The following is an 18,426-nucleotide window of genomic DNA, read 5'->3' as shown; positions in this document are numbered from 1 at the left end:
CTGATACCGAATGAGATATAAAATACCATAAAGTAGCCTAGGATAAGGTCATTATAAACCCACTATTCCGCAGACACACCTTAAGTCCCTTTCCACACTTTAAGGAATATTAAAGTGATTTTTTCGTTAAGGATAATTCACTGTTGCCTATTGAAACATGTTAGAAGCAGGGCTATGAGTTTTTCATTGAGTCTAGACAGACAAGCTGATCTACCACTAGAGAGAAAGAGAATCACTTCATATTTTGATCTCTTTTTGCACCATCTTCAGTGGGAAACTCTCGCCTTCTAAAACTTAATAACGAAATTAAACTAAAAAGAGTAATCAACAGGTCTACCAGGCGAACAAACACCATGATTCTTCTCACTTGGGGAAATTAGGCTGTATGAAGTTGAGGCCAGAGTTAAGTTTCAGTCAAGTCAAACCAATGACGAACATTTTCTTTTTTGTGAATGTATTGAAGTAGGCTATATCCAGGACGGCAAATTCCAAACAAATGTAGGCATATAGGCTCTACTGTGTTCCCAATTTTATTTGTAATTTCGTTTCTATCGGTTCTATATTATATGAATAACCTAACAATTAAAATGGTAAGAAATCCAATATAAAATCATGGAAAAATACAACAACAACAGGGAACAATTTCGTTCAGTGTGATTTCAGGAAATATTTAGCCTTTAATACGAAATATTAATGAAACAGTGAAACAATGTGCATTTGTTAAATGCGCGTTAAGTGTATGAATAAATATAACATAAAACATAAATAGCCTTCAATGAATCCCGAGCCTGCAAGATATCAATCCACTTTGATATCTGGTGAAATATTACATTTCCTTTTCCTTCCTGCCTTCATTAATTTGGTTACCATGGATTTAAGACAGAATTGACTTTGACATCCCATCCGCCTTCAAGTGATCCATGATAACTGTTTGCTTTAAGTCTTGGAGACCGTGGAGACCGGGTGTGTGATGGGGCCAGGTCCTCTCACTCCGGGATTCATGCTTTGTGTAGAGAGGATGAAAAGGAAAACAGACATGTGCATAATTGTCATACACACATACACGATATTTAGGGCCTATAAAACTGTTATTCTGGGGCAAAAACATCTGAGGCTGGATTGTGCAACTGTCGGAGAAAACAAATCTCGCTTTCTGAAATGGGCTCAGTCGTGTTTCACTGCGTAAAACCTTTGGAAATTGTCTTCTCTAAAACAATTCACCATTAAAACATGAAAAGCAACTTTGGAAAATACAACATGTAGGCTAGTCGACCGCCGTCACCCTCTTACCTCTTTCTACAGCAGTGTCTCCACACTTTGGTGAACAGCGTCGCCCTGAGCGCAGCGCACCCTCTAATGTACAGAAGTGGGGTCAGGACAGCGTTAACTCGGGGCAAAATGCGAAGTGGGTCAGTGCCTTCATTCTTAAACGAATAACACGTTGAACCAACAAAATTACACACTATAATATGAATGAATATGGGCAGCCACGCTCCTAGGAAAAACACGGCAACCACAACTATGAGATACACCGAGGAGCGCTTGCTGTCTCTCTCTGCAGAAGGCTGCTCCCTTTGCAGCTGGAACTTGGCTATGAAAAACAGTCTAATATTCAAGCCTATCATTATGATCACTGTGAATATATTTCCCACGAACGTACCGATGCCCGTGACTCTTTTGGCTACCCCTACTGTGACCAGATTGTTGACGGCCACGATGATGAAAGCATAGACCCAGTAGGCAAAGATGACCAGCAGGGTCCTGTTTCGGGTCATTCGCTGGGAGTACTTGAAAGGCGATACGACCGCGTGGTACCTGTCAGCCTGCGCAGCAAGTATGGCCATGTAGGACAGCCCTAGAAATGTGGGTGCGATGTAGTAAGTTCTCGTGGGGGAGTTGTAGTTATCCCTCACATCGAGAACCCCGACATAACAGTAAGACACGCCGGAGCAAATGTCACTGAAACTGGTGCTCAGCATGTACATGAAGCGGTTCTCGCTGCGCAGCGCCTTGTTCAGCAAAATGGAGAGAAACACAGACATGTTGAGGAAAACGATGGCTGCGGCCAGCGCGATGCTGAAAAGAAACATCAACACATTGCCAAAGCTGATGAGGGGCAACACAGGCGACAGACCCAGGCTGTGGTTACTCATCGGTGCAGAGAAAGGGCGTGCGCGTCAAAGTGTTGAGGTGCTCATCGCCCAGACTGGAGCCACACAGGACTGCAGCTCTCTGACTGCACACCTGCGGGGTTTTATGTCTGCTCTGGCACCAGATTTATGTAAACAGGGTGAGGTTTACAAGGCGACGTCGACTGGGGTGACTTCAATTCCCAATCAACCCGCTCTTAGAGAAAAACAGGTTGATGTCTTGGACTTAAAATGAGCTGAAAGAACATCTTACCAAGTTTCACTAAACTGATAATATTAAAGTTTATTAAGAAACTTCTTATTAAGAAAGCTTATTAGCATACTTGCCAGCATGAACTGTAGGCTATTTGAATGAACTCTTCAGAAAGGCTTCCTTTTTCTAGTTTGGATAGAGACTTGCTGTATTGTATCTTAGGTGAATCATAGTTCTATTGCTGATTAAAAAAATAAATAAAAGTAATGAGAGGCATGATGGAAATTAGTATCTTGTTCAATCCCTACCCCCAATAATCTAAGAACTAAACTTTCACATTACTGCAGTCATCATCAAATGGCAGACAATAATAATTTTATGACACATGAAGAGCTGACACAAAAACCCTCTCAACCCTCATCAATTAGTGGTTTCAACTAATAAACACCTGTCAACCTGACTAGACATTTGCTATTTCAGTCAGCTTACAATGTTAAGGGAGCAAGATGAAGTGCCTTAATAATTTTTAGACAAATATCTCGGCAAAACTATAAGTCCCTGTAGGAATATTACAGGAATAAGGTCTCTTGAATAAACAAAAGAGCACACATGAACAGATATAAATTATATTGATGGAGCTTATCCTCCTGAAGCCTGGAGGCTGTAAGGCCTACAGGTCTAATACCAAAGAATAAACATTTTTGTTAAAAAACAGAGTGGGTAGATCACTTTATTTCAGAACACAAGAAAGAAAAAAGAGTAAAGGGAAGGATAAGTGACATGCTCTTCCATTTAGTGTAGTGGCCCCCAAAGCTGGGGTCCCCAAAATGAGGTTTATTTTAATTTCACTGTTGAGTTAGGACAGTGAGAGAATGATACAGGAGCGTCTATTTTGATCAGAGGCTCATATCTCCCCACCTACACCATAACCAGTCACCCAGTTCTACACCAAATATATCTACAAGTTAGAAAAACCTCCTCAAATGGGCTTCATTAGGGTAAATTTATCAGATGGGGGTACGTGGTCTAACTGTAGGAGGCCTTCACATGAAAACGTTTGGGAACCCCTGATTTAGCGCAGCACCACATCCCCAAGAGCACAATCAGTTGCCAGTCATGAAGGTGTAGATGAGGATTATGCAAAAGCCAACTGCCTTGCCAATGGATTATGTTCATAAAGCATCATTTTCTCAGTTAGCAGAGCCAGTATACAAACAGTTTGGATGCTTTAAATATTAACTGGCAGACCTTTAACCTGCTCAGAGATCAGTACGCCATTGCTGTGCATGTTTCCCATCAAAACGACAGCATAGTCCTTTCACAAACTCAAATTCATGTTGTTATAGCGTTCAATATTCGAAGCGGGCGATCATTAGAAACGGTTTAGGATTTGTTAAAAACTATAATGTGAACATACGATTTCTCCTTTATACTGATGTTTCATTTAATTTGTTAACGTTCAACCCCTTTGAATTCGGGTGACCACTGCAGAACTAATGCTGTTCTTATGTCTTAAAATGTTTTGTTTTTTTTCTTCTAAATTGCAAGAATTCTCGCCTTTTTTCAAACAACATATTTTAATTGATGGCCTAGTCTTCTAGGCTACATCACACCACTAGTTCCTCCAAATGGACCAATTTAAGAGGATCCCACTTTCATACATTAAGCGCTTATTTTGATGTTCCGATTGTGATCTCATAAAGGTGTGACACATTCAAGTTGCATGGGCCAGTATCAAAACTTGGTGTTTGGTAACATATCCTTAACACCATGGTGGCATAATGTGTGGCAAGAAGGTAGGATATTTAATACAAATTATTTAAACAGTGGATCACCAATGGGGAAAGGAACTCATTTCAATACACATGTATAGATTCTGAGAATTTGAAGTTGTGAATTGTGAACCTATTTCAAAATATATAGGGCAATTCATGTATTTGGCCATGCTGTAGTGAAACATATCTGAAATGGGCTTAGCTCATTGCACACATGGCTTATTAGCTCCCTCTAGTGGTTGAAATCCTCCATTAACATTTTGATAATAGACTACTTCCTGCTGTTTGTGTCCTACTGGCTGTATGATAGTTAGTTAGGCCAACTGTCAAACTGCAGTGCGATCCTCTACAGAAATCAGCTAAAACTGAGAGAGCGATCATGCAAGAGAAATCGCATGAAAACTGTCAAAACTGACAAAACATTTTAGTAGAAGCCGAGTATATGGAGCTGTGTAGTGCTAAACAAGGAAGACCGGGGCTGGTTGTCACACAGTTTATCCAATATGGGATACAAATTGTTTTCTTCAATATTTAAGTTCACCTTAAAAACACAGCTCTTATTGAGCTTTACTATAATGTGTGCAATTTACTCACCTGTGACCCCAATAAGTTGTTGTTCAGCGCATAGCCTATTGCAAGTCGTTAGATTTCAATGTTTCAAATAACAGTAACGCGAGGAAGGACGGGGGCAGACGGCAGGTGGGCTACTAGATCTACATTTGTGCAAGTGGTCAAATAAATAGCTCAGCAGCGAAAACAAACGGGTCCGCAAACGTGATCGAAAGACTGTCATAAAAGAGGCAGTTATGGGCTATCAGATACTGGCTGTAGGCTGTAAAGGAACACAAGACTAAAAACTGATTTTAATCCATTTCATTTCGACTACTTTTTATTGCAGCTCATTTGTATGCAAAAACCCACTAGATTAGGCTATATGCAAAAGGTTACCTGGATAAAATGTCTGCTATGGCATGTAGCCTATTGTTTTATTATTAGGCTATCTGTGTAGGCTATTTTTTATTTATTTTAAGTTGGAGCTATGAAAAGCTACCCATGTTAGTGAAACCTGAACTGTGCGTTACTGCAAATTCGTAATAAGCTGCTGTGTCTACATGATCAAATGTTCATGAATGTTCACAATAAGACTGGAAAAAACATGAAACCAGACAGATAGTGTCTAGTTCTGACAGGCAAGAGCAGGTAGGCCTATGGGAGATTCACAGCCTCGTAGAATTATATTTCGTTAGGAATTCGTGTTTTGGGAATAATAAATAATGACACAAAAGATAGTTATTTTAACGAAAATAGAAAAGAGAAGTAACTTTATTAGCGCTGGGCTGGGTTGTCTTGAGCCACGCCAGTAGAATGAATGACCTTGCATAACGATAGCTGTAAAGCACAAACTCAGTGCCACTGTGGTTTTCTTTTAATTAAGAGTAGCTACACAAAGATATTTAACTATTCCAGCGAGAAACACCATACCCAGAAAAAACTCCATTCATATAGGCTATTAAACTACACTTGTCTTATGTGGTTCTTATTATTTGATCGATCACTGCATCCATCCTGTTCCTATTTAGCTCTATAGCTGAAATAGAAAAGATTCTATTTCAAAATGTGTGTGCTTGCTTCAGTTTGAAAGGTTAAAAATAATTAATTCATGGGCTATACAGACTTTGATTACGCGGAGCTTAAGTAATTCATTTCTTCTTAAGTATTTAATTTCTAATTTCTTTCTTCTTTTAAAAGTGCTTTATAAATACATTAAAGAATACGTAATACTGTTTTAAAAAGTACATGCATATATGAAACTTTGAAGTCAAGCTGTGAAGTAATGAGCCTCAAATTTAAAAGTAAGAATGAAGTCTGACTTAAAACTATACCGTTGTCTCTCTCGACCCAGCCTTATGGTGATGATTACATACAAAATACTGATTTTGTAAGCAGAGGTTTTAGGCTTTAAGGGATTAATAGGCGATAGAAATGACAAAATATAACTATAACTGATAAAAATGGATCTAAAATGGGGCACGGTTGTGAAGTCATCAGTGGGGGACACAGAGAGTAATGATTGAGAGAAATAAGCATGCTCTCTTCATTCAGGCCATAAGGCTAGAGTCTAGAAGATTTCCTCTTTGTGGAGAGACAAAGACCTTCAACCCTCTTTGTAACTTTAGGCCAGAGAGGAAATATTCTTTGCCTGGAGGAAATGTGCAGAGTTTTTAGTTGTTGTTTTTTTTTTTTTTTTTTCAATTGCCACATATTTATAGGCCATATGTGCAAGGCCACTAGGGTATTTGATTGTATGAATCACATGTGATTATCCATCTTATGGTGTAGTTTTTGGCAGTATGAGTGAGATAAAAGCAGCAGTGCAAAATTATCTTAGGCACATTTCCAGTGGGGGAAATGTCAGTGAAAATCAGTCATAGCAGCTGGTGGCGTGCCATCATTCGAAAGAGAGGAAGGGCAGGCCCAAGGAACTGAGAGAGTCAAGGAAAACTCAAATTTCTTTCTTGGTAGGCTACAGTATACTGGCACACATGCCAGACGGAATAAAGCATGCAGGGGTTCACATCAAGGACCCACAGATAAATAGACCACAGAGCCCTGTTTGATAAAAATTTGTAAGGTAAGCCATCTGAACAGATTTTTGCTATTGGGTGTGATTTAGAATATAACTGCATTCCTATTCTGTAGGTGGGGAGCTAACAGTGGGGACAGTGAACGCTATGAATAAATAGTCACTCTTGTCCATTCTTTCACTGCATCTTCTTCCAGGGTGAAAGTGAAATTAAACTATGGGTCCAACTGAACCACTGGGCTTAAGGATCCAGGGTGAAATGAGATCAATGGAAACGCAGCCACCAACATCAGGGAATCAAGCAAAGTGTTATGGAGACCAGGATGCACAAGTATGGCTAGTGATTGGTGATCAGCTTGTTTTTCACCATTACAAAACCCCATGGGACTTATGGTGCTTAGGCCTAATTTTTCCTCTCCCTATGTCTTACATGCCTCATCTCTAATTGTAAACATGTCACTCATTTGAAGCCTGTGCTCCCTGGAGATTCATTAACGGTTTGCTTGAGCTTTGACAAGTAGCCCCATTCATCTATAAATACAATCAATGCGCCTTGACTGGTGGAGCATAACGATGCTCTCCAACGCCACAGTTCCTCTGTCGGTGGACTTCGACAGTCCCGAGGACTTCCTCATCTTCATCTTCCATATTCTGTTCGCCACAAGCGCCGTGCTCGTCGCGAGCTCGGTGGTCGTCGGTATATGCAGTACCCGGTCTCTGCGAGTCCAGAACCGCTTTATATTCATGTTGAATACGAGCATCAGTGACACGCTGACCGGGTTCTCGGTCTACTATCTCGGCCTCTTCGACGTTCAAGAGGGCTATCCTTCGAGGAACGGGACGTACTATATTTTACCCTCATTTCTAGGGGTCAATGTTTTAACCTTCCTGTTTGCTCAGTTTGACCGCTACTTCGCCGTGTGCCATCCATTCTTCTACAACCGCTTCATCACCAGATCTGTTGTCATTGGTATCTGTGCGTTTTGCTGGATTTACACCTATTCTATTCTAACGGTACAAAACATAGTGCCTATCTCAAAAGCGGCTCAAATAAACGCGTTTGGTGTAATGACTCTGCAGATTATAGTTCTCACCAAAGTTTTGATGACCATTAAATTATACATCATAGCCAGAAATCAGCTGGGGCGGGAGGTGCCCAGTACTGAGAGAGACAACAAGAAGGAGTCGCTACGCATTATTGTGTTTGTGGTTATTTGCTTCTTGGCATTATGGTGTCCATCTTTTGTCAACATCATTGTCAGACAGTTGACTAGGAAAGGTCTGAAGTTTAGGAATGAAGCCACTAACTTGTTCGCCACCATGGCACGTTTGAACGCGCTGGTCACCCCGGGGCTCTACATCTGGGGCAGCCCGGCGCTGCGGGGCGCCGTGTGGAGAACAGTGTGGCGGAGAGTCTGTCCCAGACGGATGGCGAGGTAAGACGCAACACAGGGATCAGCCAGCCTACGTGTGATTAAACGTTGTATTTAAGTGTCATGCCTCTCAGCTGTTAATAGGCGGCCTCTCGTGGCTTATTGCTTTTATATAACAACACATCATTCTAACCAAAAAGACAAATGTTCAACCAATATTTGATTTTTTTAAATCTGTAATTACAGGCCTATATGTTACTTTTTCGCCTATTGAACAGTAGGTCAGGGGTGGACCATTACGTGCCATGTAGGGCCGAGTATGTAGGTTTTCATTCTAAACAAAGATTACACCAGGTGATTTTTCCTAATTAACACACCTTCACCCAGAGAGGAGGGACTATCACCTGATGTAGCCTTCTGTTTGAATGTAACCTGCAGACTCTCGGCCCCCCACGGCACATGATTGCCCATCCCTGTAGTATGACCGACGGTCAGCACGTTTTCTTTCCAACCGAAGATTAGGCTACACCAGGTGATTTCACTGGTTAGTTCCTCCTCTCTGGCTGAAGGCTTTCTAATCGGTGAAATCACCTGTGGTTGGCGCATTTTAATGCCCATTTTATCTTCCTAGCATTTCACTTCATTTCACTCTCACGAGGCAACGCACAGACGAAAGATCAAAACGCGTATTTGCTGTTGCGGCCTAATGGTCATCATTGTGTTGGATAGCCTAAATACATAACCCTATTGGCCTTTATGAATGTCAAATCAAAAGCCTGGTGTAATACTAAAATAACTGATATAGCCGCATCTACACAGGCAATTTCCATTCTTTTTTTTAAACGTGCAAGAGCAATTTCGACTCTAATCAAAAACTTCCATTTAAAAATTGCACAATAATGAATAAAGTGAACTGAATGTGTCAAACCGATTGAAAAAACACATTGTTGCAGCTTCTGATTACAGCAGCAGCGTTTCTTTAAATGAACAATCTGAATATTAAATGCACGCTAATTAATGTAGCCTATAAGTTCATTATTTCTCTCTCTCTCTCTCTCTCTCTCTCTCTCTCTCTCGCTCTCTCTCTCAGGATCGGCTTTAATTTCGATGGAGTGATCAACAAAGACGGAATCTTTAATATAGCAAGAATAACGAAGCAACCAGCATGATCAGCAAGGCATCATGGAGAGAATGGACAAAATGCATCTTCGTGATCACTGCTGATGCCAGGACTGCCATTTCAAAAAGGCCTTTGGTTCAATTACTCTTGAATTTAACGCACACGTTTCTCAATCACGGCATTTTAATTTCAGAATGTGTCAAAACTGATTGAAAAACTGCACCTGGAAGCATCTTCTGTGTGGGAATTCAGGTTTGTTGATGTCAAAGGTGCATGAAAGGTTTGATGTGCAGTGCCTCTGTGGTTGGGATGGAGCGAGGAGAGTTCAGAATGTTTGTGCCATATATTTTGATATAAGGAGGTAGTTAAGCAATAGTTTAAGGCTAAAACACCTAAAGTCACTTGATACTCGTAGAGAACAATTGCTAAATCGGATGATAAACTCGACGAGAGTAATTCAAATACAAGACAAAACAGCTGTCCAAAGAAACCGGCTACTACATGATTAGAGGAGTCATAGTGGAAGCAGTTGAGCCTACTGCGCAACAAATTACACAGCACTTTGTAACAAAGGATGTCGATGTCATAAACGCCTTTGCCTGAATAAGAGCAGTCACAGGCTACATTGAAATAAACCCATGTTAACAATTGCCTTGATATATACTTTTATATGTTTTGAGCACAGAATATCATCTTCTACAGAACTCATCTTCTTCAAAGGTGCCAATTGAAATCGTGAACTTGGGCTCTTGTCTTATATTCCAGTTTGAGCTCGGCATGCCGTGCTGTAGCACTGCAGGATGCCGTGCTCAATGTTAGTCCTGCTGCCTTTTGTGAAATCTGTCTATTAAGAAATTAAATCTCTTGACAAACCTTACTGGCTATTTCCCCCCCTATATCAATTAATTCCTGGCTGTTTTTGATGGGAAGTAAAATTTCACAATGTTTGCTTGATATTTAACTCACGAAACTATTCAATATGAGCCAAAGTATATCACTGCTGAAAATATGGAATTTAACCATTGAATAAATGATATTGCCGATATATGCTGATATCAATATTTGAAGCAATAGGCCTACCAATATTTTAGTTTAATTCCAAAATCCTGTGTCCATCAACTGAAAATATTTCAGTTTAATTCAGAGACCTCCACACAAAAAAAAAATATATATATATCACCCTGACAAAATTATAGCTGGAATGAAAATAAAATGGATTGTATGGATTATTTTTAAATTTATGAGTCATCATAAGAACTTCAGCAACATTTTAGGCAGCCTAATAGCTGCAACTAGTTGTGCTTTTAAAATATTCAACAATAAACATCAGGAAACACATTCAAAATGGATACACAGAAACACTTCATCTAATACTGTTCATGTACTAAATATTGCATAATTAAAGACACTTTAAATGGAGAAGAAACTAAAAACCTCAAGTATGGGACGTAAAACTGACTAGCTGCACCCCTGGGTGTCACTTCTTGGCCTTGTGGTGTCTATAATTTTTCAATATTAGGGGGGACCAGGGCATGTCATTGGTGTATTTCCCATCAGTGCCTTACTACTGAGATAGGCTACAATATAGCCTACATTTTTATAGTCTAAGGTCTTTTCTAAAAAATGCCATTTTTACATTTTGAATAATTTACTAGAAACAAAAGTTATTTCTGATGAAATACCACTTGGCAACATGTGACAACTCACCCCACATCTGGAACTGCTGTCACACATGACAGGGCATGTTGTCACATAGGCAAGTGTGCTGCGATTCTGCACTCAATTCCATTTCCTCTTAAGTATATACAGTATACTACAATAACATGAAAAACATACTCTTGTATTGAAAACAACATACTTCATGTCACCCACCACACACCAGGTAAAGTAATCACTCCCTCACCATCCTGGGCTGGGATGCACAGACAAACACAAATTCTGATCCTAACTATGATATACAGTATTAAGGTACACGTAATATATACACATTTAGCAGAGAGGCCACTTGCTACACAAGCCAAAGGTTTGTGGGTACCAAAAGTACAAAAATAATATTTGTTCAGAAAAGAATGAATCTAAAGCTATTTCTAACAAAAACAAACAACCAGAGAGTTATGACAATATGCCCCGAAATCAATGTGACAACATGCCCCAAGCAGGCATTCCTGACAAAGATCTCTTCCCTGAGCACATAAGCTTGACTAAAACATTCAAAATTATTATCAAGTTATAACTGACCCTTGCTTTTATGTGTCACAATGTGTAATTATTTTCGAAAAAAAGAAAGAAAAGAAAATTATTTTGAAAATAAAAAATGAGAAGAAAAACACTAAGATTTTCATTATTTAGCCTACTTTCAGGTATCAAAATTGTTCTCAGACTGTTGTAATCAACAGTCAATTAACTGTTGTGAAATATTTTAACTTTCCTACATTGTCAATTTTGGCTCTTCTCAAATTCGTAGAGTGAAAGAATCGATGTCTTTTCGCTGATACTGTAGCCTATGTTGGCTACTAGCAATGTTGTTGCATTTTACTGCAACATTCCATACTTTGTCTTTTATCCACAAATTAGCTAAATACAACGTCAAATGCCATATAGCTTTATAGAAAAGATCGTTTTTGTGATACAAAAATCATCATTAGAGTAACTGAACAAATTGGCGGCCTGATCATTGGCTAAGATGTCATGGGTAGTGGCTTCTTCATCATCACACCTCAGCTGTCTAATATAAATTCCATGCTGCACTAACACTTTGCGCCAAAACAATGCTCCACTTCAACATCAGCGGTACTCTGACTGGAGGTGTGGCTCTCTCAGTTGACTTCGACAGTCCCGCGGATTATCTCATCTTTATTTTCCAGTTTCTATTCGCCACAACTGCGGTGCTCATAGCCGGCACGGTAGTCATTGGCATCTTGGCCACAAAAGCTCTTCGCCTTCAAAATAGGTTTATATTTATGCTGAACACCAGCATTTGTGATACACTAGTTGGATTGTCAGTGTATTATCTTGGTTTATTTGATGTTCAGGAGGGATATCCGTCGAGAAATGGAACTTATAATGTTTTACCTTCATTTCTCGGGGTCAATATCATGACTTTTTTATTCGCACAATTTGACCGATATTTTGCCGTTTGTTACCCGTTTATTTACTCCCGCTTCCTAAGCAGGCGGGTAGTTATATCTGTAAATGTTTACTGTTGGCTTCATGTCTATGTTCAGTTGCTCATTTCACATTTCTTACCACTTCCTAAAGCAATACAACTGTACGCATTCAGCATTGTTAGTTTACAAATCATTGTGCTCACCAAAGTGGTCATGACTATTAAATTGTACTTTGTTGCCAAGTTCCAGCTCGAGCGCGAGCCTCCCAGCGCCGAGAGAGAAAGCAAGAAGGAATCGTTAAGAATCATCATTTTTGTTGTGATAAGCTTCTTGGTGTTGTGGTGCCCCTCGTTTGTCAACATTATACTCAGACTGGTGATAGGAAGAGGGTTGACTTTTAGAAACGAGGCGACAAACCTTTTCGCCACCATGGCTCGTTTGAACGCCGTGTGCACACCGGCCGTGTATATGTGGGGGAGTCCGGCTCTGAGAGAAGCCATGGTGAGGACGGTGTGGGGCAGAGTGTGTCCAAGGCGCAGGAAGAAGAGGTATGGGCCAAATACACTCATGCAGCAAAGATGACACGTGCTTCAGTCAACATGCAATAAGTAGAATAATGTTTATCTGCTTCTTTCCTTCTCAGAGTGGGCTCCTGTCACGGAAAGGGAGACGGCAGAGGCCGGGGAAGAATGAGTGAGGCTGTGGAAAAATGTAGGACCAGAGGACTACAGTAGCCTACAGTATTGCACGTATTTTAGGAAAATGTAGGCTACGCTATATGTAGGCTATGGCAGATGGACGTGCACCTTCCAAAGATTTGTAATCACTTGATCAGTCATAATTTGTATGAATGATAACACTTTGTAGATATAGGCTACTTTTATCTATAATCTAGATCAGTGATTCTCAACCTTTTTCATATCAAGGACCCCTAATTTAGTACACACTGGAGCCACGGACCCCCATTTGATGAAATTTGGTATCTCGGACCCAAATCTGAGAATATTTTTATTGTTAGATATGATTTTGTCCAGAATTCCATGACTATCTGTATTGTATAGAGAGACAACAGTGAAACTATGAAAATAGTCATTCTTCTACATTCTCTAATTGCGTTAAGGTATTGAAAATTAAATAATGGCGATGTTTAACAAGTCGTCAATTTGCTGGGGACCCGCTGAAATACCCTCAAGGACCCCTGGTGGTCCCCGGACCCCACGTTGAGAACCACTGATCTAGATGTTGGGTTGAAACTCTTTTTTAGCTTTTACACCCAAATAATCCCCATCTATATTTTTTGGTCAAGAAAAATGTACCTTTGCCCCCAGGAAACTGACTGGTGATCTTTCCCGTTGTAGCCTATTGTTTATGGAGTAGCTACAGGTTCCGTTATAATATAAACTAGTGTGTTTGATCCACGCTAATTTACTGTTCATTGATTTGTATGTGTTGTATTACATTATCGTGGTTTAGTGCTGAAGTTTCAACTTCTGGTGGCTAAGTTCTGTTTTAATGCCTTCAAAATGCATCTGTTCTTGGTGTTATTGCTACATTCCTCCCAGATCTGAAACTATTATCTGAAAGTGCTGATTTGAATATCAAACCCTGAAAATCTAGCAATGGAAGACAGACTTGAAACGATTTATTCTCATGCATGTTGATATTTCCTTAAAATGCCTTGTGTGTTCTATCTAGTGCTTTACAGATCACAAGTGATTTTTTCCCCCATGAATGTTGAAATCTGTGAAAATGCGTTATCTATCTTCTCTTTAAAATATCATTAAGTAATATGTTTTATGATTTATCATTGTATATTTTGTCATTCAACTCTAATTGTAGCTATCCCAACATTATATAAAAATGTTCCCCATATATAACATTTGTAACTTTCCGAGGCACTTCATGATGCTTTAATTCTCATAGAATAAAATGTAATAAGATGTTATGATTATTACTGTTGTCCTAAAATGAATGAGGTCAAGTCTTGATTTTTTATGTTTTGAATATATTCATACCACATTTATGTTTCAAATCCTACACTATTTTTCTACATTCAAAGAATGGTGAAACATCACCTAAAGGGAAATGTGTTTGTGTTCCCAACAAACTGTTTCAATTATCCTGGTGAAGATTATACAAAGCCCAGGCCAACAGCAACATCTTTGTTTCATTCAATTTTAACAGACACATAAAGATTCAAAATGCTCACCATGCAAACTAGTAAAATGACGACTACAATATAACACAATATAACATGTTGCAGTTGCACACAATGGCTATATCTTATTGCATTTACTCAAGAACTTGATGCAGCCGTTAACTCAACATGTTTAGGAGCAATGATATTATTTTTGATGTGGAACCAAGGAATAGAGTAACTACAGAGTAAAATCAATGTAATATTGAGATATCAAGCCAATTGGCAGTTGTTCCCATGGTGTTATTTAGTACTTTCATAAGGTATTGGAAAGGCCGTTAGGCAAATGTTTCCAGAGTATAGGAATTATTCAGTAATGATTGCACAACTTACTATAGCCACTGTTATCACGCTAATAATTACTTAAAACCAGAAATGACCAGCGTTTAACCAAGAAATTACACTTTATAATTACAAATAGTTGTTACAATACTTGTTATTACCAGAAATTACCAGTTACTTCCTGATAATTTCGATGTAGGCTAATTACACAGTAATTACCCTGTAATTTGTGTACCGTAAAGTAAAGTGCTACCAGATCATCTACTCTATAGGGTGTACCTGTGGTGTAAGTATGACGTTTCTATCATGTATTGTGTCAACACAGAGGAACAGACGCCACCATGACGACATCATGTCGGGCATCATGTAGACTACCGGTGACGGGACATAAAAAAAGGTAGGCTACTAGTGCGTAATATTTAGTGACTGGTGTCTTTGAGAGAATAGTAAAAATAAAATGAGTCGCTAGTGACTACAAAATAAGAAATAGAAGGGCGCACTTACTAAATTGTTACTAGTAGGCTAAATAGAGAAAAGTGAGAAAAATTAGCCTACGTGTTAGCCTACATATTAAATTGGAATTATCTAGCAACTAGTAGATTATATAGCGACTAGCATGATTAGTGACTGAAAATAAGTAGGCCTACACAAAATTTAAGGAAATAGGCCTAAATGACAAAACGTAGTTTCTGAAATCAACTCTGTCTGCACATTGACTGTGAGCTGTTGAACAAGACGCTGACCCGTCCAGGCTGCTCCTGCACTCTGATTCAGTTTTAACCCCCCTTTCATCAGATTGTATGATATATATCAATACCAGAAATAATCTTTGATTTATCTCAACATCAAAATTCAGACAACTTCTTAAATGTTTGAGTCCATGTCCTAATGTAACACATGCTTTTTCTGATGTCACCTATATGTTGTCATCAATTTTCGCGTTGTTCCTTGTAGGCTACTCTTACTGTACTCCTATACTGTAAGTCATCCCTTGTGAATTAATGTTACATGCTGTCTGGAACAATGAAAAACAAAAAGAAAGAGAGAGAGAGAGAGAGAGAGAGAGAGAGACGCACCCTGCGCTGTCCATGGTGCTAAATGTGGCGCACAGTCTGAAGTGTGACGGGCTGCCTCCTCCCTCCTCAGCATTAACAGGGAAATGGAGCACAGAAAAAAGTGTGTTCCAACGAGTCTATAAAATAAGAGTGTTATTCTATTTCAAGCGCAGTTTAGACTAGGCTGGGCTGCCTTTACCGAATACTCCCATAATGTCTCTCTCGGTCAACATAACGCTTGTTCCTCTGTCAGTTGATTTCGATAGCCCGGGAGATTATTTCCTCTTCCTTTTTCACATTTTATTTGGAACGAGTGCCGTGCTTGTCGCTGGTTCCGTCATAATTGGCATCTTCAGTACGAATATGCTATTACAACAAAATCGGTTTATATTTATGCTGAACACAAGCATATGTGACACAATGGCTTAGGCATTTTCTACCTCTTTGACGTGCGAGTGGGCTTCCCGTATAGAAATGAAACTTTTTACATTTTGCCCTCGCTTCTTGGAGTTAATATCATGACGTTTTTATTTGCCCAGTTTGACCGATATTTTGCCGTGTGCCATCCATTCTTTTATGGGCGTTTCATTACCAGACGAGTGATTGTAAGTAAAGTTTAGTAAGTAAAGTTTATTTATATAGCACCTTTCACAGAGCAAATTCACAAAGTGCTTCACAGGAGTAAAATAGTTAAAATAAGACCATCAAATAGTAAGAAACAATAAAACATAAAAACAAAGGACATAAAAACACACAGAAATACAGTCACAAGAGGCTAGACAAAGGCCAGTCTGAACAGATGAGTCTTCAGCTGCTTTTTAAAAGTGTCAACAGAGACCGCAGATCTTAAGTCCAGTGGAAGAGCGTTCCACAGTTTAGGTGCCACAATTTCAAAGGCTCCATCACCTTTTGTTTTGAGCCTAGAGCGAGGGACAACCAGTAAGCCCTGGTCGGAAGACCTAAGTGACCTGCTGGTAATGTAGGGATGGAGTAGGTCGCAGATGTACACAGGTGCCTGACCATGCAGGGCTCTATATGTGATTACAAGAACCTTAAATTGAATCCTAAACTTGATGGGAAGCCAATGTAAGGAAGCTAAGATGGGTGTGATGTGAGACGTCCTGCTGGACCTGGTCAACAGCCTTGCAGCAGCGTTCTGGACCATTTGTAGACAGTCCAGGGATGACTTGCTGAGGCATGTGAAAAGGGAATTACAGTAGTCCAGGCGGGATGATATAAAGGCATGAATAATCATCTCCAACTCAGCTTGTGACACAACAGACTTGAGTTTGGCAATGTTTCTAAGATGGAAAAAACATGTACGGGACAATGACTTAATATGTTGATCAAAGTACATAGCCTGATCAAAAATAACACCAAGATTTCTAAGGTTAGACCGTACAGTTGAGGAAAGGGACCCAATACACTGAGCAACCTTGGAAACGATACTGTCTGAACTGGTTGAAGCAATAATAAGAACCTCAGTCTTGTCTGCGTTAAGCTGTAGAAAGTTGTTGGCCATCCAGTCCTTAATGGCAATCAGACAATCGTGCAAAACAGACAGTTTGTCAGTCTTATCTGGCTTAAAAGAGATGTACAGCTGAATATCATCAGCGTAGCAGTGATAAGAAATACCTTTAAATTTGCTAATAATCAGTCCTAGGGGAAGCATATATAAAGCAAATTAGATAGAACCCAAAACAGAACCCTGGGGCACACCACAGGATAGGGCAGCAGTTGCAGACATGTAGGGACCAACTGACACAAAAAAACTCCTATCCAAGAGATAGGAGGAGAACCAGTCCAGGGCGCTCCCAGAGACACCCACCCACTGCCTAAGCCTTTCGATCAGAATGCAGTGATCTACAGTAATAATCTAACAGCAATTCGATACAATGTGTGTGTCAACGTGTATAGTTGGTTACACATCTACAGTCAGTTACTCCTACAACCATAGGTGTCATTTACACTGGGGACGCTGGGGACATGTACCCACCACTTTTTGAAATGGCCGATTTTGTCCCCATCACTTTTTAAAAGCATAATTTGTTAAAAATGTTCTGAAAAATAGCTTGCACCAAGAAATGTTAACTAACAAATGAGAACGCTTTGAGAAAGGTTTATTTGCACAATAAGAAAACATACAATGCAGTGTAAATATAGAAGAAACAAATGTGCATTGTCCAAAAAAAAGTAATGTAAGCTAAAAAAAAAAATCAAAAAAAAAAATCCATGTAGTTTGTTCTATATTTCACATTATTTGCGCACAGCCAGTTCTCGAATGGACCTCCATGGCACCTGCTGTGGCTGCAATTGCAGAGTCTCTATTAAACATACCAGCATTTCATTCCGCTCACGTGTGGTGGACACTTTACTTAGAGATGAAATTATTTGTTGAGGTGAACAGTTTTTACAGGGAAGAGGAAGAGGGAGAGAGCCACTGGAGGAAAAAAGGAGATTGAAGAGCAGGAGAGGGCATAGGTGTCATTTACACTGGGGACGCTGGGGACACTGATTCTAAAATGACCCAAAAACGTGCATGCGCCGATCAGTAACTTTAACAAATTCTTGACACAGTTTCTTCTTGTCC

The 18,426-nt window shown here is 39.6% G+C and overlaps 3 protein-coding genes across 3 annotated transcripts; 2 read left to right on the top strand and 1 right to left on the bottom strand.

The window, feature by feature from the left end:
• Nucleotides 1–1,286: 1,286 nt before the first annotated feature.
• LOC139927431 (uncharacterized) lies at nt 1,287–2,153 on the bottom strand. Its single transcript, XM_071919572.2, has one exon. The coding sequence runs from the start codon at nt 2,151–2,153 to the stop codon at nt 1,287–1,289; it is 867 nt and encodes a 288-aa protein (XP_071775673.1).
• Nucleotides 2,154–7,248: 5,095 nt separating this feature from the next.
• LOC139927457 (uncharacterized) lies at nt 7,249–8,142 on the top strand. Its single transcript, XM_071919601.1, has one exon. It carries the CDS (start codon nt 7,249–7,251, stop codon nt 8,140–8,142), a length of 894 nt encoding a protein of 297 aa, XP_071775702.1.
• A 3,821-nt stretch (nt 8,143–11,963) lies between these two features.
• On the top strand, nt 11,964–12,884 carry LOC139927467 (uncharacterized). Its single transcript, XM_071919613.2, has one exon. The coding sequence runs from the start codon at nt 11,964–11,966 to the stop codon at nt 12,882–12,884; it is 921 nt and encodes a 306-aa protein (XP_071775714.1).
• The last annotated feature ends 5,542 nt before the right edge of the window (nt 12,885–18,426 follow it).

This window comes from Centroberyx gerrardi, chromosome 8 (assembly GCF_048128805.1).
Source record: "Centroberyx gerrardi isolate f3 chromosome 8, fCenGer3.hap1.cur.20231027, whole genome shotgun sequence".
NCBI lineage: Eukaryota > Metazoa > Chordata > Actinopteri > Beryciformes > Berycidae > Centroberyx > Centroberyx gerrardi.
The sequence above is the reverse complement of the archived record's forward strand: the minus strand, read 5'-3'. Positions and strand labels throughout refer to the sequence as shown.

Coding starts and splice junctions, on each gene's coding strand:
- LOC139927457 (XM_071919601.1), top strand. CDS start 7,249: ATGCGCCTTGACTGGTGGAGCATAACGATGCTCTCCAACGCCACAGTT.
- LOC139927431 (XM_071919572.2), bottom strand. CDS start 2,153: ATGAGTAACCACAGCCTGGGTCTGTCGCCTGTGTTGCCCCTCATCAGC.
- LOC139927467 (XM_071919613.2), top strand. CDS start 11,964: ATGCTCCACTTCAACATCAGCGGTACTCTGACTGGAGGTGTGGCTCTC.